At 36.0% G+C, this 22,221-nt stretch overlaps 1 protein-coding gene across 1 annotated transcript; it reads left to right on the top strand.

Moving 5' to 3' along the window:
- Positions 1-1,190: 1,190 nt before the first annotated feature.
- On the top strand, positions 1,191-19,234 carry LOC140237842 (uncharacterized). The gene is made up of 14 exons (XM_072317775.1): positions 1,191-1,226; positions 1,763-1,831; positions 2,321-2,407; positions 4,529-4,564; positions 5,018-5,063; positions 5,764-5,900; positions 6,837-6,977; positions 7,694-7,831; positions 9,344-9,439; positions 9,792-9,868; positions 16,779-16,967; positions 17,744-17,930; positions 18,623-18,731; positions 19,221-19,234. Exons 1-14 carry the CDS (start codon positions 1,191-1,193, stop codon positions 19,232-19,234), a joined length of 1,362 nt encoding a protein of 453 aa, XP_072173876.1.
- The last annotated feature ends 2,987 nt before the right edge of the window (positions 19,235-22,221 follow it).

The raw sequence follows: 22,221 nt of genomic DNA on the forward strand, positions 1-22,221 counted from the left end.
TATAAAGACAAATGAAACGTTAAATAACATACAAAATGTTTATATGGCCAATAATGACTTGATTCACAGTACAATATATAATATATACATATGATGCAGAGGGCCGCCGTTATAAGCCGTGCTTGAGCAGACGGACAGCCAGACGGACGTGCCATGATAGCAGAATTTCATATAGATTCATTTGACACATTCCTAAAGGGCATTTCCCAAATATAATCTTCGTTATGGAGGTGATTGCCCCCAGGTTGGTAAACGTTAATAAAATTAAATTCATATAACATAGATGTAATTTCATTACGAGTTACAAGAAATGTATTTCTCATTTTAATGACCAACATAGGAATGTACAGAGTTGATTGATTGTTATCTTGCTGCAGTCATGGTAACCACAATGTGTATGGTTGCAGCTGCTCTATGAGTGAAACAGGAGTCCAATTTTGATATTCGTGACTTTAGGGAAAGACGAGGTTTTATCAAATGTTATTAGTTGATAATCAACCTGGTTAACATCAGAAACATGATAACAAAGGAAATTGCAAGAAAAGACAAGAATAACATGCAATCGCTGGGTATCTTCCAAATATAATGCACTACAATAAAGGAAGAGTCGTTCACGATTTGACGTTGATACTTTGAGTATGTTCGTAAAATAATTCCGCAGTGTCACAAGCTTGAAAGTCACAACGCAACACTTTGAATGATTTCTCACGGTGTATTGACAGTGTCAAAATTAAAGCTCTACTTGGTCCAAAACGTCCAATCAAGAAACTGGCTCACGTACAAGAGGGCGCTCTTTACATATTACAATCAATGCTGTATATACGACACTGATCACAATAATACACACAACTCTAAAATGTCCTCTAATTTCACGTAGATAAGTTATCCTTAGATATAGCTAGCATACCCGATGCCAAGCAATAATCTACTAATTTGCCTAACGAGGTGCTTAATTATTGCTGCTTATCAATTTATATACTCGCATGAGTCATGAATGGGATCAGGGCTGGGTCAAAGAACATTTCGGCGAAGATATTCGACAAATGCCACAGGTAGAAGACAAATACAGATAGCTTCTCAATTTGTCTCGTGAACAGAAAACAAGCGTCAAAACTGAAGTGGCAATTCAGGAATACACTAACGTTTGTGTCTCGGTCTCCCCACATTGGGTTATTGATGCAATTGTCAACATGCGTCTACTGTTTATTGTATATGCCGTCGTCCAAGTAAGACAATACAATTATTCCTGTAGGGGGTTTATCGGCCGAAATGGCATGCACAAACTTTGAAATTGATTGTGTGTTAGACCTACAACTTCTATGTCATCCCTGATTCCAATCATTCCATGCTAAACTGGTGAACGGGTATTTATCCTCCCGATTACATATTCCTTTAAATGAAGTCATATGACTGCTTCATCAGTGTTTCACACTTCGTAATTTCCATCAACCATTCTTTAATTGTCACACGTTTTCCACGTCTCATGGATTAATATCAATAAAATCATCGAAGTCATATTTGTTGTATCTTATTATCATGATTATCTTGTACCTTGTGCTTGGATAGAGATTGAGAATAATCTGCATTGTATTCAAGATGTTATGATACTTTATTTGTGTCAGCAGGCTATAACGTCATTATTAATATTTCTGTGATTATCAATCGATATTTCTCCCCTTTGAACGCACACACACACACACACATATACATACACACACGCACACACCCTCTGTCATTTCTGTCTCTCCTTGTATATTTTTAGATCATTTCAACAGTGACTGGATCTCTAGTAAACGAATGTCGTGGACTGAGTACAGAGGTGCCATGCCAGGTTAGTATTATAGCAGGAAGTATAATACCTCGTCATTGCTGAACCTTAATACAAAATCAACATTGCTTTAATTGATTTCTTGGTACATCTTTAAAACATAGTACCTATCATTAGGCTCTGCTGTAAGAGGCCGTAATTAACGGCATGTAAGCACTCTTTAGCAGGCTCAGCATAATTATGTTGAAGTGCTATACAACAGAAAAGCAACAATAAATTTACGAACGACACAAAATTCCCTCCCAGAAAACTAGACATTTGACAGTGGTTCAAGAGACACAAAGCTTTTAAAATCTGGGGTAGGCTTGTTATGGTCATTACTGACCGTAACAAGCCCATTGTTCTCGACCAAAGTTTGCCAGACGTGCACAAAGTCCTTATACACTGTACTTGATGTCTGATGAATGAATTAGACCAAACATTCATCATCTGTAGATTTTTCACACTAAATAAGCACACTGTAGTTGAATATCGTGTCCTGTTCCTTTATAGTGTGATGACAAGGGGCGGTGCAAGAAAGGGAGTGTCGAAGTCCAGCCATGGTTACAGTTCGCCCTCAGAACACAACGGGAATTGCAGGTAAGACATCACATTAGTAGACGTTTATCACAAGCAGCATATTTTTAGATCACATAACCGTCCCCGCCCCCCGTCGGGCCCGTCGCCAGGGCGAAGCCAAAGAACATTAACATCGGTAATGGTTGACTGTGACTTTTCCAACCTTTTTAGTGTTCTGCAGAATGATACAATCCTGAAAAATACTACAGAGCATTTTTTTTTTCGTAGAAGAGCACTTTCAATATGTGTATTTCCACTTACAAGTAAAGAGCTGACAGCAAGTACTAGGGTCTATACACTCACCCAGATATTTCTTTCGAGTTTTCATGAAAACTTTGGTGCCATATATTACTATGCATACGCAAACGTGAAAAAATACTTCGTCAAACTGTATCTGTTGCACATGCAAAATGTTTAGATTACTTTGATTTCGGCCTTACATAATATCAACATAAGCCATAAATCATTGGTCTTAAGCTGACTTCAAACCTGGCTGCCAAGTTTTCACAATTGTCCAAGTTTTATTAATAGAGCTAATATCAAAACCTTTGTCCCTGCTGCAGAACAGAGCCTTCCGACTCCTCCCTCGAAAATGGAACTATGTCGAGTGTTTTGATTCTAGTGCTATGATAGTCCTATCCACTGTGTCAGTAACTTGATCGTGAGTTCGTTTAGTTCCTTCGTATTTAGGCACCTTAAAGGAATGGTATTTAACTTTTGCAAGGTTTTTTGCAAGATAATAGAAACTAGTTATATGAAATATCAAAAAGCATTATTATTATTCTTAGAGGAGATAAAAGTTTATTTGATGAAAAACTAGCTTTGAAATGACTGAGATATCCAAAAATAAAGTAAAACAAAGTGGTCATAATAAAAGATGGGACGCACATTTTATCATGTTACGTGACAACTTTGCTTTGGGATATCTGAGCCATTTCAGAACCGATTTTCATCAAATAATCTTTTATCCACTCTTAGAATTATAATACCGGTAAGTGCTTTTTGAAATTTTGTATAAGTAGTTTCTTATTGTCTCGCCAAAAAGTTAAAACCTGAATTTCCATCTCAACTAGAACTGATATCATCCCTTTAAAACAGATCCAAACTCAACAGTGACAAACCGAGACTGAGCGTCAAGAAAGATTATGATAATCACGCTGGTAATATAAGTACGATGAAAATGAAAGTGTGTGCATGTCACTATATAGTAGCCTTATTGTTTCCTATGGCTCAGATGCTATCTACAGTAAATGAGCGAGGTGTCCGTGTCATTGGATACTTTCCTGTCACACAGGTTTCACATCTGGAATGCTCAATGACTGTACTCTATACCCACTGTTATCTTTTTTTTTTAGGTTACTTTTTGCTGTAGTCGGTAGTTATTATTATTATTATTATCATTATTAATGTTGTTATTATTATTATCATTATTAATGTTATTATTATTGTTATTATTATTATTATTATTATTATTATCATTATCATTATTATTATTATTTTGTATTTGGCAATTCAACATAATACCAAAAAAATATATATATATATGTTACATGACATAAAGATTGTGGTGATTCTAGGTGCATACCGCTGGTTGCCAGGGGAGGAAAAGGCAAACTTAATCACCGAAGCTCGAGGCCTTCCTCCACGAACAGTGCATGCACCCAGAATCAGCTATATCAGTGTAATGCAATGGTTATGATATGGTCATGTTCTCTTATGACAAATTGTTGACAAACTGACAGTTTGCGACGAATGTATAACTATATAGACAGACACACAAACAAACAGTAACTTGCTACAAAACTTGAGCTCTGAAAGCTGCCTCAACAACATTGCATTTGAGGATTGCCGGTGAGGTACTAGAAAAACAGCATTTAACATTGTTTAATACCCATGAATTCAGTTCAGTTCAGTTCAATTTTTTTTTTTCAAAATGAAATAATATATAAACATAAATCTCACTTTCTTCAGTGAAAAAATGGTGTAAATTTATAAAAGAAAACAATAATTAAAAACTTACAGTAAGGATACACTACAATGGTTGGTAAAGTACCGAAAGTTAGATAGTTGTCAAAATATACATTGTGAGAAAAAATCGACCTTTAGCGGACTTTTTTTTTTCTGTGCTGCAATTCTTTACAGATAAATTTTCGTGTTGATCAGATGCAAGTATTCGACGTGAGTATACCAAACTTTGTTATTACGCATGCAACATTTATTCTGTCTATGTGATATATGCAGTCTATGTTCAACATTGAAATCGGCATCTGACATACACATAAAGTTCATCGTAAGGATTGCTGTTTAAAGTTTGAATAGGGTGGTTACCATTATGTTCGTGTTTTATATACATTTCCGTGGTTTTACTTTGCATTTTGCAAAAGAAGACGGGTGAATACTTCGAATTTACGTTTGTTTGCAGAAATATAATAAAGCAACTTCATTGACTAAGTTATGCATATTTTTTTCTTTCGTAATAGTAATTTGACATTCATTACAATAACACACCTGTAAAATTGATTCTTGTGTTGTAAAACCATGAAAGGAGGTACTAGTGCCTTGTTGGTAAAACCAGGCGAGCTAACACTGTTCGAATTGTGACTGAAATTTAACCTTCGTTTTCGTGTACAGGCTCACAATGCATTCAATAATAGAGCATATGGACTCGCATATGGAGGTAAGCTTCTACAAAGTTTGATTCTTTTTTCAGGAGATATAAAAAATAACAACATTAATTCTACATTCCCTCCTAAAATGACATCACCATGATGTACAATGCCACGTAATCCAAAACAGTGTTAATATACTTTTTGGTTGAATAACATGAAATAACATTGATTAAAAAAAAGACAGCAGAGGAGCTCCGAGATCACCAATAATATTCCTTATAAACCATTAAATGCCGTTTATTGTTAGGTGAGTATCGTGTAGGCCCTACTGCTATACTTTTGGTGAACGTTCCACTGAAAATCGCCATTGGCCTATAATAATCATGGAATACTAGCAATATTGTTCAAAAGCCAAACAATATTATATCACACAATGGTGCAACATAGTGGTAGCTACTACTTTGAACAGTATGGATTGACGAATTTTTATGATTTATCAAGTTTGATATCAGTGTGAAGTTGGAGACTGTACATTTCAAGACAAACCTACATTTTGATGATTATAAGTTTTGCAAAATATCTCATACTGTAGATTTTTATGTTAGCATTTTGGATCCTTCATGCACAGGAACATTTCTGACGTACACACCAACAAAGACATATACATATGATACGCACACACAAACACACATTATATATATATATATGTATTTAATTTTTTACTGGACATTGTTTCGCCATTGTACTTTAATGATTGAAATCCCACAGCAAACGATACATGTCAATGGCCCCCTCCCTATGACAACGTCTGTATCGGTATCGCCAACCACGAGTTCAGCATCGTCGACATGCTGAACATGGGCATCCGCAGCGTCGAACTCGACATCTGGTGGTGCTTCAATGCCGTGAGATATTTGTTCTCAGTTTTTGTTCTTGTTCTTGTTGTTTAAGTAATTACTACTATAGGAATGACAACTCGTTCTTCATCACTCGCATGATAATGAAATTATGAAGTTGCAATGTTAACAATAACAGCATAGTATCTAAACTGATTGATTGATTGATTGATTGATTGATTGATTGGTTGATTTGAATTTATTTCCACTTTTTTTCACAAGAACAAGAAACAAACATAATTGAATTACAATGATTATTACTATAACATAACATTTTGTCATTTTGACGTACAAAAAGTAATCGAAACAGATATCCTAATAACATATACATTTGCAAAGTAAATTTGCATAAATGACAATGTACACATTGTAAAAACGAGAGTAACAGGTGTGGAAATAATTATGTTAATAACGAATGTATAGTAATAACGAGAAGCAGATGAATGATCCAACTCGGAAAAAAAAAAAGATTGCAATAATCGCAATAATCATAATCATAGCGCTGGTTGCCAGTGTTTCATCCTGGCGCCCCATTATTTCTAATTCTACTTCATTTTCGGAAGGAGTCATAATTGGTTTATATGAAAATACATTTGCGAGGAGAAAGAAGACAAGTTATGATCGATGACGCTGGTGAGCGCAGGAAGCTCCCAATGTAATGAAGTATTTATTGCCGAAGATGAGGTGAACAACTCGAAAAACCGTTAAAATTCATGACAAGCTCTGCATCCTTATGTCATCTCACTCTTCCATCCTCTTACTTTTATGTGCCTTCTCTCTGTGTATGAACGAAAGCAAAAATATTGAAGTGATCTACACAAGTGACCGTCGATTGATGATGAAACGTCATCTTTAGATAATTGATGTTCACGAAAACATCTGATCTACGATACGGATCAGTCACGTTACGAACCAGATGTGATCGTTAATTCCTAACCTCGTCAGATGCGCGTGGCACACCTCGGCACCCGCTTCGCTTTCGGCTGCGGGGAGTTCAACGTACCGCTGGCCGACGTCATCGCTGACATCGGGGATTGGCTAGACCAAGTCGAGAACGAGGACGAGTTCGTGAGGATCTACCTCAATGTAAGCTAAGACAGAAGTAGCCTCGTGCATCTTATCATGTTTAATCCTTAAATTCATTCATTCCAAAGAAGTTCCCAACATGCTATGACAGTGTATGAGGAATACATGCGACATGTAGTTTATGTTGTAACTTCTACCTCCTCCAGGGTGGGCAGCAGGGTGATTTTTTTTTCTACCTGTACTGCTCTTATTTCTTTCTGGAAAGTATTTTTTTTTCCTGTCAGGCTCTTTTTAGTGGAATTGAAAAAAGAATGAATAAAACCAATAGCTTTATATTGCGTTGGAAATGCATTTCTCTGTTCAAAAAATTAAAATAGAATGTATTTCATGCACAATTAGTACGTTGTATACGTCCGCTTGTGACACTTTTCTGTTTTTATCAATGTAATTCTTTCCATTTTGCATGTGATCCTTTAATGGAACATGACGTGGTTGTAGAATAATTTCTGTTGTTAAGTTGTGTACACGTTTTCCCGGGTGATTTATTCTATCTTATTTATTTCTTCTTTTTTTGCGGGGGGCGGGGGGTTCGCAAACAGGGCTGTTGAAGGCAACTATTTACATTGTCAATTGAAAGGGAATAAGAATTTGCTTAACACGATGTCCTTAGAGATATACCAAAATATTTGAATTTAATCTTATAAAAATAATTTTTAATAGTAATTCACAGAGCCAGATATAACTCAAACTCCCCCTTTTATTCCATGAAATGCAAGGAAGGATATGATCAGGGTCACGACGCCGAGGTGAACGGTCCGCTGGAGAGATATCTGGGTCGGGATCGCATCTTGAGTCCCGCAGATCTCCGGGATACCTACGGAGGAGTCTGGCCGACACTACGGAGGATGAGACAGGTACATCTACTCATCTGTTCATATACCCTTTTGTTTAATCCATTGTCTCATGATTTCTGGTCTTCAAACCTTTAATTGACCTCAACTTCACAATCATGAAAGTACAACTACATTTGCAGACACCGACCTAATCAGCATCACCACGCGAAAGACCATCGCTTCATCAACATCAAAGTGGTTGTCAGTGATGTTGCTGCCAATGCCATAACCATGGCAACCGACTTTTGATATGAGTATCATCTTCACCTGCATCATCCACTTCCATGACTATATGGTCACTATCACCGACATCACCAATTCCACCTGGAGCACCTCTAGCGTCATTAAAGAGGAAATCCACTCCAAATATAAGTTAGTCTGATAAAAAAGTAAAATCTTACCAGTTCAACGGTAAAAATTTGACTGAAATCGGATGATAAAATAAGGAAGTTATGACATTTTGAAGTTTTGCTAACTTCTGTAAAATAGTTCCTGTACAGTGGATATGAATATACAAATGAGTGAGCTAACCATGTCATACCCTCACAGTTTGCCCATTGATTGTGTAGAAAAAAAAAATGACGAAAGATCAATGTCTCTGGCATTGAAGTCTGAAACATGATGTATTCCTGGTGTTGATATTAATTTTTCCGGTAAACTGTGCGCCTAGAAACATCTGTATTAAGCGCCTTATAAATGTATTGTATTATTATTATTATTATAACTTCAGAATAGTTATCAGTTAGATATACAAGGATATTGAGTCCTAGGCATAATTACGGTTGAATGAAAAACTGGAAATTTCATTCTTTTTTTTGTACAGTATATGGTAAGTTGTGAGGGAATGGCATGCTCCCATTGCCATTTGCATATTCATATTGACCGTTCAAGAACTGTCCCCCCCCCCCTAGCAAAATTTCAAAATGTCATTGTTTATTTTTCGTCTGATTTCGATCAAAATCATCCCACTGAACTGGTAATATTTTACTCTATCTTATCAGACTTACTTATATTTGGACTTGATTTCCCCTCTAATAACTGGCTCCAAACCAACGACCATCAGAACATCATTAACCTGCCCCATCAGGCATCAACTCTTCCCGTATCACCACAATTCAAAATCTCACAGCTTGTTCTATAATATAGATATTGATTTCATGGAATGAATGAATGAATGAATAAATAAATAAATAAATAGATAAATACATAGATAAATAAATAAATAAATAAATAAATAAATAAATAAATAAATAAATAAATAAATAAATAAATAAATGAGGCGGGTAGAATCAGGTGAACACCACATCATGATGCATGGAACTATACAGGCTTGCCGTTTTCAGGTAACCTCTTTCACTTTTTCTCTCAAAATTATCATTCTATCCATCTATCTATCTACCTATCAATCTACTTATGTATGTATGTATGTATGTATGTATGTATTTATTTATTTATCTATCTATCTAGTTGTTTATCTAGTTATCTTTCCATTTATTTCTCTATTTCCCTGTTCCCTGTAATGTATCGCCGTAGGATGGGAAGCGTGTGGTGGTCGTAGCGGATGGTGACAATGTTCACCAAGGAAAATACCTCCACACAACACAGTATCAAGGCTTTCACGCGGATGAGGTAAGTGCACATGCTGATTTCTAAGACCTCCGCAGAATCCCATTCACCTGTTTTCTTTTGGTAACACTATAGATTGACAAGATAGGTGAGAAAATGTTAGAAAGTCAGATAAGGAAAAGAAGGCGCCTATTCCAGTTGTATTATTGATAACGAGCCACATGACTTCCACTTTAGGTCACTTAAACTTTCGGCATATCCTCTATCTTTTTTTTTTTTTTAATCTATCTATTTCGTCTTTAGCTTCAAACGATATGGTGAAATAAAACAAAAACATATGTATTGGATAGTTACGATAATCAATTAAAGAAGAACTCATTATGTTCATATCTCCACAAAACCTCTATTTATCCAGTTCACGAATTATCCTCAGTGCGGAGGAAAGAACGATACCAACCGCTTGAGGTTTTACGGTGACTCGACACACTATGGGTACGTTGTCATGGATATATACTTGTGAGCATTTAGTGATATATATTTCATTTGATCTCAAGGGTTATAACAAGCTCAATTAAGACATCATATCCTTGCAAACCCCATGGTACATAATCATATCGAGTTTACCATTCCAATATCATACTAACTTGCTTTCTGCAAAAGGAGAAGAGTAGAAAAGAGGAAAGCCTAGTGTTTTCATTGAAGAAAAAAAAGAAATAAATGTGATGAAAGAAAATGATTTTTGTATTTTTTTTTTTTACGTTGCATCATAAACTAATGCATTTTTTTAAATTTTACATCGCTCTTAAAGGTAGGGGATACCTTTTACAGAACTCCCAAAATGCAGCAAAACATTAAATATGAACCTCTGGGGACTTGTGTAGGCCACTGCTTAGAAATTTGGAAGTCAACAGTTATCTCCAATTTGAATAATGCACAAAACTCGACTACTCAGTAGTTCTGTGTGTCAGCCACACTTCAGCCTTTTTGTTGCAGTCTTTTGTATTTTTTATCTATAAACACAAATCTAAAAGTATAAGAGCTGATGTAATAACATATAGAGTGTGTGGCAAGAATGTACATGTATATAGAGATGTTTGTAAGTTTTGATGAACTTTATTCACAAAATAATACATGATGGACACACATGCAGTGCATGGGTCTGCAAAGTGCATGGGTCCGCAAAGAACAGTTTTTTTTTTCCAATGCTACTCCTGTTAAACAATTGAATGCTTGTTTTATAAAAGAAACAATTATTTTTTATTAGCCACTCAAAATCATTTCATTTCAGCCATTTTATTAAGTAATTCTATGTGGGTTATTCTAAAACTTGCTAATGAATCACGATATATAGCATAGCTATTATAGAAGTTAATGGTCTTCGCCCCAACCGTCCTCCATAGACTGTATTGCTTCTTTCGACGGTCACGTTCCTTGAAGTCGTTGTTTTGTTTTGTTTTGTTTTCATCTGATCCCTTTATTCTCATTTCCCGCCACTCATAAATAATAGCCTCTAAGCTGTAAAAGCTGTTGGCTATTCTTCCACAAATATTATAAAGACGCTCACTGTAATTTACGTAAAAATAGACTCAATGACTTAGAGTTGACGGGTTATTGCTCCACTTCCCTCGTTAATTTCAATGCTGTTTATTCGTTCTGAAACGTGTAAAAACTGGCTTGAACACCACGAAGAGTCTTTTACGTAACAATCTTTTGAGTTTTGCTACCCCGGCTCCAAGAGCGAAACGTTTGCGATTCAAACGTGAATTTCGTTTATTGTAACATTACTATTGTGTGCTCAAATGGGGACACGTGTCATCGTAATATTACGTAACAAAGCATTGTTGTTTGACAGCTAACAAGTTGTTTGGCCAGCTCCCTGGTTTTAGCTGTTATATTACATTATTCTTTTGCTACTCCGAACGCACGGTCGTCGACACGAAACATTCTTCATCTTTGTCATATCACGTGCTACAGGCCAGTTTTCGTTTGGGGCATTATGTACGTAACATCCTGGCCTCGATAGAAAAACTCAAATCAATGACTCGCGCCATTTACAAATCTATTCGAAAAGTGAGAGTCAACGTGCCCAACATATTTTATACCGTATATCTTCTGGCAACGAAGTCTTACGTAAAACACATCATTGTTATTCATTTATGGTTGGCTGGTCGTTGCCTTACTATTCAAAGTTGCTCAGTTCAATCTTTTGCACATGCGGCTGCAAAGTTTCACCCTTTCAGAGGGTGCTCACCTCTTATGAGGTATCCGACTGGTATTTATCCCTAGGTTAATTTTAATATACCAAGTTGCGTCTCAGTTAGCTGTATCTTAGCTTGTCTCTTTGCTCTTGTTTTCCATGAGGGAAATTACAAAGCAGAGATTGTTGTACTTTCCGAAACGTATGAAATGACTATGGGCTACTGCCCCCCCTCCCTTTTGGGATTTCTGTGACGCCGGTAGGAGACCGGAGGTGTTTAGTGATTATTGATTGCGAGATAGTTATATATGCATATACATGTAAATGTTTGATATGTTTGAAGAATAATTCAGTGATATGGATGATTTCTTTTCCTGCCAAACAAATGTATATCGGTAAATAGCTGATTGTTTACATTTTTTTTCTTGTCAGTGGGAGCTCTGTCCACTTCCACTCTCCACTGCCTAGTACGTGTAGCACACGTCCTTGCTTGTTGAATAAGTTCATGTTAGGCATTGTACACGAGGCCATGGCCTTGTGTACCATCCGCAACGATGTTGATTCTGTGTCATCTGTGTTCATGTTCGTTTCCCTGTTTTGTGTGTGTTTCATGTTTCTCTGTACGCATTTCGGTTTCCTTTCTTCTTTTAGGTCTGCATACCCCCACGTAGCTGCTGAGCTAGGACCAGACGGGAAGCCAGCTATTAATTCCCGAATGTTTTATATTTTAACCCATGGCTAACGCAACAAATTTTGCTTTTAATTCTTTGAATAGTGATGAATTCTATAACACAGTAAGGCACTCTGAATCTGATCATGTAAATATTATTTCCAGTGTATATGAAGATTACATATCCGATAAATACAATACCTCAGCACAAGAATTTGAATATAACTTTGACTCAAATGATCCAGTCCAGAGTCCATCGTGTGTTTATTTGACCGAAAATCAGTATAAAAATCGGATCACGAATACAGTTGGTGAAAAATTTTTGTTAGCTCACTTTAACATACGCAGTATCAACAAAAATTTTGATAAGTTGCGCTTACTCTTAGAAAACCCAGATCATAAATCTTGCTCCATCATAGGGTTAACAGAAACATGGCTGAACTCTAATATCAGTCATTTATTTTCTTTACCCGGATTCGAATTTGTATTTAGAAATAGAAGCGAGAGAGTTGGTGGTGGAGTTGGTTTGTACATCTCGAAAAAATTTAAATATATTATACATGAGGAGCTTAGTGTTATGAGCGATGTATTTGAATCCCTTTTTATTGAATTGATAAATCCACATGGAAAAAATATTATGATTGGCGTAATTTACAGGCCCCCTCGTTCGAATTTAAATGATTTTTTGACTGTTTTGCAGGATTTAGTACAAAATCCCATGATACTTAATAAAGATACATTTTTGATGGGCGATTTTAATATCGATCTCATGAAATGTAACTCCCAAAACACTTCAAAAGAATTTGTAGAAACATTAATGTCTGCTTCGTTTTTACCATTAATCTCCAAGCCTACCCGTGTCGCCAGCCAATCGGCTACCCTCATAGACAACATTTTTTGTAATGTTTTTCCACTTCCTGAGTCTGGTATCGTCCTCTCAGACATCACTGACCATTTTCCTATATTTGCTCAGGTACCAATTAAACTGAATAAACAAAATAATTATTATAAGCGTCGTAAGATTACTGCAGATAATCTTATAAGTCTTCAAAACAGTTTAAAAGAAATCGACTGGTCTTCTGTATACAACACTACAGATGTCAACTTGTCTTATGATTATTTCATATCTACTCTTACCTCCGAAATCGATAACCATATTCCCCTGCGTAATATAAAAAATAGATATAAGCAAATTCCAAGACTCCCGTGGATAACCCAGTCTATATTACGATCTATAAACAGGAAAAATAATTTGTTTTATAAATATAGATGTAATCCCACTGAAAAAAAATAAGAAAAAATATGTTTCATACAAAAACACACTCACCAAATTATTACGTACGCAGAAGAAAATGTTTTATGTGAATCAGATAAGCAAATACAAAAATGATATTAAAAACACATGGAAAACATTAAAGAATGCTATGAATACATCTAACAATTCATCTAATATTTCTGAAATTCGGTGGGGCAATGCCTCCAGCAACACTCCCGCTGGCATGGCGGAAATTTTCAATGACTTTTTCTCTTCAATTGGAAAAAATCTTTCTCAAAATATTCCTCTTTCTAGTAAATCTTTTAATGATTTTTTAGATACACCTAACTCCAAAACTATATTTTTTGACCCAACATATAAAGAAGAAATAATAAAGATTGTTGCTAATTTGAAAGAAGGAAAAAGTCCTGGCCATGACGGAATTGACAATTATTTGATAAAAAACATAATTCCTCAAATAGTGGATCCCTTAGTACACATTATCAACTCATCACTTACAACTGGCCATGTGCCAAATAGCATGAAAATTGCGAAAGTAATTCCTATTTACAAGAAAGGGGAGAAGGATGATGTCAATAACTATAGACCCATATCTTTATTATCTTCTATTTCTAAGATTCTTGAAAGAATAGTTTATATCAGGACAGTACGTTTTCTTAAAACCTGCGACATATTCTCAAACTTTCAATTTGGATTCAGGGAAAATCACAGCACAACACACGCACTACTTGCCCTCATCGACAAAGTCACACAAGCACTCGACACACATTCTCACACAATAGGTATCTTCTTGGACTTCTCCAAGGCCTTTGACACGATTAACCACGGAATACTTCTCGCCAAACTGTCTCATTATGGAATACGTGGAAAGGCCTTGGAGTGGTTCACGAGTTACCTATCAGAAAGATCCCAATTTGTATATGTTAACGGCTTTGACTCTCAAAGTAAAACAATTGCATCTGGTGTTCCACAAGGGAGTTTATTAGGCCCATTGTTATTCATTATTTATATTAATGATTTTCATAGATCCTCGGAGAAACTATCATTCATATTATTCGCGGATGACTCTAACCTTTTTTTTTCTCACCCTGACCCAAACATTTTAATAAGAACAGTCAATGAAGAACTGGAAAAGGTTATACAATGGATATACGCAAATAAATTGTCATTAAATATTCAAAAAACAAAAGTTATGCTTTTTAGTAATTCTTTAGATAGCCTCCCAGGCAAAATAACATTTGATACTACTCCCTTAGAAGAAGTTTCTTCCTTTAAATTTCTTGGTGTTTGCGTCGATAACAAGCTTTCATGGAGGAATCATATTGATAACATATGTACAATTATATCACGTAACATTGGCGTAATGAATAGATTAAAATATTATCTTCCTTCATCTGCATTATTAACTCTTTATTCTAGTTTGATATTACCTTATTTAAACTACGGGATTCTTGCTTGGGGAAATACTTATCAGATGTTACTTGATAAACTTCTTTTACTGCAAAAGAAAGCGCTTAGAATTGTTTTTAATTTACATACCCGAGAACATACAGATGCTTTGTTTTCTGACCATAAAATATTAAAAGTAAATGATTTGTTTGTGTTTCAACTTGGCCAGTTTATGTTTAATTACAACAGTAACTTTTTACCTAAAATATTCCATGATTCATTTCATCGAAATAGTCATGTTCATAACTATCCCACGCGACGATCCGACGAATTTCATCTTCCACTAATGAGAACCGCACATGCCCAAAATACATTTCTTTATACCGGACCCAGACTTTGGAATAACTTAGATAATAGTTTAAAAGATTCCCCCAAATTTGTTACATTTAAATACAAACTCAGAAAATATTTACTTTCTACTTATAATCTTAGATAATTTAAATTGTTTTGATTCATGCTTGAGCCTTCACCTGTCCTGATGTCGCAGCACTTGGCGTGTTCTGTGTGCAGACTTCTCTTCTTTCTTCTCTCCTCTTCCTTTCCTGTCTTTTGTTCCTCGTAGACTTGTATTGTTACCGTCTTCTCTCCTCTCGGTACTGTCTCGCGTCTTACAGTGTATACGTGTGGGTAATCGAATGTGTGTACGAACGTGTTGTCCTTGTCATATTTTCCCGGTACACGTGGTTCAGTGAGCAGTGTCCGGGCACTAGCATTGGTATTCTATATTTTTTCCCAACCGGTGTATCTCAAAATAATTACATGTATATTGTTATAGAATAGTATATAATTTACTCATTATTTGTCTAGCGATCCACGTCCGACAAGCTATGCTTTTTAGTGGATCACTATTTTCCATAATCGAATTCATTTTCCGCTCTCACACGAAGTATTTATACAGTGTTTTCCTAAATATTCTACATGTTATATGTTGTTCTATAACTTGTCTCGTATATATATTACATGAATCTTTTGCAAACGTTTGAACAATATTTCATCACATGTATACTTTGTACTATGTTTTTCTTTTTGGATTTTCGTTGATTGGAAATAAACTATGATTGATTGATAAGGTAGCCTAGTAATGTACTGGAATTTACGGTGAGCCCCGAAAAAAAATCAATTCAAAATCTAACGGTCAATAAAAATGTACTAAATGTTACCTTCCATTTTCAATACTTTATGGGAATTTCTAAAATGATACTCTCTTCAACATACCATTGTGTTTACACAACTCTTCATTTAAGGCATGCAAATGGGATTCCCTACCTTTAAAAAAGTACTGTCGGTTGACTTTTCGATGCTAATAGTATGTAGCTAAGTGTACCTGCATGTAATAACTGTGTTGAATTCAAGCGAACTTTGGATCTTGACGTCCGTTACACAGCATATCCATGATAAGTATCACAGCTCATCAGCGCTCATGTGTCACTTTAATATCATATCCGTTTTAAGATTCTAGGTTGCAGAAATGTTGTTCCGGCATACTTAACTAAAGACACTATTGTAAATGATACAAATGAATGTTACAATTGAATGTTAAAGTCAAACTCTTCATACCCATATAATTATTCCTCTACTTCGGGTTAATGATGTCACTATAACAACCGAATTTCTCTCTTATATTGTGAATTAAAGGGATGATCACAAAAAGTATCTGATTTTGCTGACTAACGCAGAATAGTTCACCTTGGGAGAATTTCAGTCCTTCGCGTATCAGCTTGCTGGTTAGACGATGTGGACATTGTTTGAAGAAAGCAAACACGTTCAGCTCTGTTTTACCGGAAATACTTTTTATTTTATTCTATTCAAGATTTAACATCATCTACGATGGGCCGTCTGTGGCTGGAGTGACCACTGACCTCTCCGAGATGGTCAAGTGTCGCATCACGTACCCTGCAGTGGACATGGTCACACCCCAGCTGATGGCCACGGCTGTCTTCACATGGGCGCCCGGAGAACCATCCCCAGACCTGGACGAGTCGACATGTGTCCTGCTGAAGTAAGATGGTATTTAGCAGGAATTATCCGCCTCGAGTTCTGACCAGTTTCTACTCGATACTATATTAAGTATTGGAGAATTTTACTGGGTATATAATAGACATAGAACAAGATTAATGTTTAAAAGATTTTTTATTTATTTGTTGTTGTTGTTGTTGTAATGACAGTGTCGTGATTGGGATTTTATTCCATAAGAAATTGTAATATGATCAATATCAAGAAAGGTAATATCCATGATTTCCCGTGCACTTGAAGTTTCGGGTGGCTCAAAAATAAGCATGTCTTAAACAAACTTTGAATTTAAATTCTGATGTTCTGAATTATAGTAGATTTATGGACGTTTTAGGACCCACTTTCACTTCTACTCTGTGTTTTAATAGAATATACCTGGCCTTATCTTATTTTATTCCCATAAGTTTTTCATGAAATAAAAAGGAAAAGTACTCAAACGGTCCTCAGTTTAAAGTACCCTTATCTGATCTGAGTAGTTCGGTTTCGGTGCCAGGTAGCCACCTGTTGAGGGTATGAAAAGGAAATACGTTATTCATGTCACTACCGTTCTCTTTATACCGTTCTGATTTATAGCGAATTAACTCCAACCCTAGAACAATAAAGGCAAATCAGAAACCCGTGCACCCGTACATATACCGATACTATCACCGTTACATCTAGGACAAACATCTTCACGCGTGATCAATCTTGATTTACTCTATCATTCTCATCATTGTTACACGAACGTTCTGGAACTTCCATCTTTTTTTTTTTTTTTTTTTATAGCAACGAAGACAGCCGTTGGTATACACCACGTGACTGTGGACAATTGCTCAGCTACGCCTGTCAGAGTGCGTCGAACCCAGAAGACTGGACGATCAGCGAGACAATGGGGTCATATGACGTCACAACCGACCTGTGCCCGATTGGCTACAAGTTTAGTGTACCGCACAATGGCTACCGACAGCAGAAGGTGAGTGTTGTAGCCTATGTAAAAAGAAACTACAGTACTAAAAGTGAACCCCCACCCCCTTCCATCCCCCCAAAAGGAAAGGAAAACAAGGGGGGGGGGGTCGAGTGTAGATCCGATAACTGGAACCATTTATCAATGGTATTTTGTAAGAGGATTTGATATTGAAAGGCATAATAAGAGACATATGAGAGCACCTTTGTTTCTTACAAGATACCGAATACGACATGTGATGACTCGGTCACAAATACCATTAAGAACTGCTACGAACGTCGTACGAACGATTTTTAGACAATTCGTAAAATCTTCGCAAGAAGGCCGTACGAAAACATCGTTCGTAGACCGTTCGTAGACCGGTCGTCAGTTCGTAGCCTGGTCGATGGTCTTGTCCAAGATTTTTTTTTTTACACTTCTTACGAAACCCTCTCTTCGTAAGGCGGCCGTACGAACTCCAGAATTCGTACGAAGAGTGACATTCGTACGAAAGCACCGTTCGTACGAGCCTTTGTTATCGTAGCTTTATGTGTGTTTTCTTACTGTTTTTAAAATTAAATCAATTCTAGCAAATGACGGCATGAAAGAAATTTAGAATTGAAATGACATTTCTCCCCTCTCCCCTCGTGTACATTGGCCCCATATATACATTTTTTCATATATTTATTCATTTATTCATCCATCTATTCATATATATGCAGTTAATTGAAGCCATGCGAGGAGCACCTGTCTGGCTGAACTTCTCCCCCTGGCTCACCGGGCGCTTCCCGACAACGATCACGCCATTGACCACCACTGCATCCACAGAAGGTCTCCACGCCTCGAGCGCACTGATCGCCATTGCTACGTTACTGAGCGCTATATGCTTGCAAAGAGTTTCCCATCTTTCTGATGATTATGAAATGTTGTCATATTCAATATAGGATGTTTGTATACTAAAACATGACAAAATTAATAAAGTAATCATGTGGTAAGAGGGGGAAGTGTGATATTTTGTGTAATTAAAAGAATTGTGGTAATATTCTGATACTAAGCAAAAGAAATTATAGAGTAATTGATCTTTCACAAATATCATTTCAACAGTTTTTTCTAATAAACCCATTTCCACTTCTGGTCAGTTCTGTTAATATATATATATATATATATATATATATATATATATATATATATATGTATATATATTATATATATATATATGTATATATATATATATTATATATATATATATCATTTTAGGTTTGAAAATGATGACAAGTAAATGTCTGTATTTCTGTTGTGTTTTATCGTTTCGTATACCAGGTAATAAGTATTAGTCCATACGTTCTCAAAGACAACTGCAATGTTAAAACTGTTTTACGGAGAGTGATTGCTCCCCATGTCGAATTATTTTATCAGCTTCCCCAAGAAAATAGATTCGAGGGCCCCATGCACATGAAATAACAATGCAGGCCATTATCAATGCAATTTCGTTCACGGCGAGAATATCTGAAGTCCCTTTTTATGATATGTTCTCAGTGTATTCGATATGTATCTTTTAGCAAATGCTTCGACAGTTATCATGTTTATGCATTGACTGGATGCAATAACGCTAAGACGTTGTTGTTTTTGTTTACATCAAGTAAAATAACAGGAATACCATCTTCGATGCGACGTAATGTTTAAATGAAATTGGAACCACGCATTTCAGGATTTCATTTAGTGTCTTTTGATCATCAGTCATGACGTCACGCTCAGAGAAATAGTATTGTCAGTACAAAATGTACTCGCTTTATCATGTATACAGCGTCATCCAACCACGACATGGGGCTAAATCTTTTTCCAACAAGTGATACAGCGCATTCGCGTCCAACATCCGTCGTTCATTAGAGGAGGATTTCGGATCATTAAACTTAGTCTGAAAAAAAAAAACACGAAAATTTTACAAGCTGAGCAGTAAAAATTTAATCAAAATCGGATCAAAGCAATGAAGTTATGACATTTCAAATATTTACTAATTCTTGCAAACAGTTTACTAACAGTTGACCCGAATAGGCAAATGAGTCAGCTGATGATGTCATCACCTCAGAATTTTTCATTAATCATGTCCAAAGAAAGCAATTAAAATCCAATTTTATCCATCAAGTGTGTAAAGTACATTGTTATTGTTCGCAGAGTAACTTCAAAATGATGATCTCAGCCAGGATGTATCAGGATTTGAGACATTATAGGGCATACTTGCGTTTTAACAAATGACTGCAAATTTTACAATTTGTGTACTGGCTCTCTGGCAAATCGTGAGGAAATAACATCATCAACTCACGATTTCTATATTCATATTGACTGTTCACGTATTTTGTGAAAATAAGCAAAATGTCGCAATTCCATAACTCATTTTTTTATCAGATTCTTATCAAATTTTTACTGTTGTGCTATTGAAATGTCATTTTTTCTTTTCAAAATAACTTTTAACTGGTCCGAAATCCCCTTTTGAAGATTTCGATTAATTTAGAGAAAGGTTACTTATTCCAGGGACGTATAAATAGCGTATAGCGGCTAGTACCTCCTTGCTTACACTATACAATGTTTAATTCTACATTGGATGTTGAGGGCTGTAATATTGGTAGAGTAGAATCATACATAACAGGGGCGTATGGGGGGGGGGGGGGAGGGGATGAGGGTATACATCCCTCAGCTCAATAGATGGGGTAATGGCATGTGCAATCATTCCCCCCCCCCCCCCCCCCCCCGGGCCCGGTTTCGGAGGAATGTGTGTTTGTAAGTGGTATTCTTTACATAAAGGCACTGTTTACCTTTGGGAACAGCGATTTAAAAAATTTTCAAGATATGACATTTAATGCATATGTGTAGGTCTGTTGTACCACAAAACATCCTATCATATACAATTTTTGTGATAAAGCCTAAAATATAAGGAGATATCTATATTTTTCTCAATAAACCGTAACTGTAGACGGTTTAGTCTGGAAACATTCTTATTATAATCATTGTTCACATTTTGTATATCTAACAGTACTTAACATTGATTTTAATGATTCAAATTTTTACAGTGGTTGTTTCTATCCCTAACTCACTATTTTAAAGCAGTAATGCTGGATTTTTGTTTAATCTGCAAATGGTAAATTATGCCTATAATGTATTGTTATCAAAACTCTTCTTTTTCCCCCGTCTTCTTCATCTTCTTGTTACTATTATTATTGTTATTATTATTACTAGGATAATAATGGTTATCATTACCATCATTATCATCATCTTCGTCGTCGTCACCTCATCTTTTTTATTCTTCCATACTTCTGATCCCTTCAAACAATATTTCCTCTGCCTCTATGCACCATTGCCCCTGTCCCATATGTCATGTAGGCCGTCTATAATGGCAGCTCCTTGTCGAGAGCAGCTACAGTGCAGGGCACGTATGCTATTATGGCATAGACTCCTTTACGACCGACAAGAGTTTGTGGTTGTGAACTTCATTAAGATGCCCTTTTCTGCTGTGTCTTTGATTTTTTTTTTTTATTGTACTGTTGTTGTTGTTTTTTTTCCCTTGGCGCATTGTCCATCAATGTTCAAATTCATGAGAACTGTATGAATAACTTAAAAACGCAAAACAACAAACAAACAATCACATCTGTAACAGGCCAGTTTATCGGCTTATTGCAATTAATCATTTATTGAAAAGTATACAATGTACAAATAAAGAAGAAACCTATACCCAGCATCACTATAAAGTACTAAGGAAAGACAAACGGCCAATCTACAGGTTTGTGTCAAAACCGAGAGATACGCATATTTTGCCTCTCACAAAGGAGACTGCTGAGTAGTTTACCAGGGGCCCGTTGCATAAAAGTTACTATTATGGTAACTTTGCCATTCAGTGGTACCTACCATGGCAACAATACTCAACAGCCGATCAAAATCTAGAATTCCATGGAAGTTACTATTGGATGGCAAAGTTACCATAATAGTAACTTTTATGCAACGGGCCCCAGAAATAAGAAATGATGCAAGAATTCTCGATTTGTCTTAATGGATGATACAGAGCTATATAGAAGAAGATATATAGAAGAAGATATATAGAAGAAGATATATAGAAGAAGATATATAGAAGAAGATATATAGAAGAAGATACATTTCATCGTCCAAATGGACGAATCAAACAGTGAGATGAAGCTATATTCCAGCAGTCATACCGTAAGAAAGCTACGTTAACTGGCACACATTAACATCAGCACAGATAGGAGTATACTTTCTACTGGAAGCATGGTAAGAAAGATAGACAACTGATAGATGAATGCATTCATCGTGTTCA

Source organism: Diadema setosum, chromosome 2 (genome assembly GCF_964275005.1).
Source record: "Diadema setosum chromosome 2, eeDiaSeto1, whole genome shotgun sequence".
NCBI lineage: Eukaryota > Metazoa > Echinodermata > Echinoidea > Diadematoida > Diadematidae > Diadema > Diadema setosum.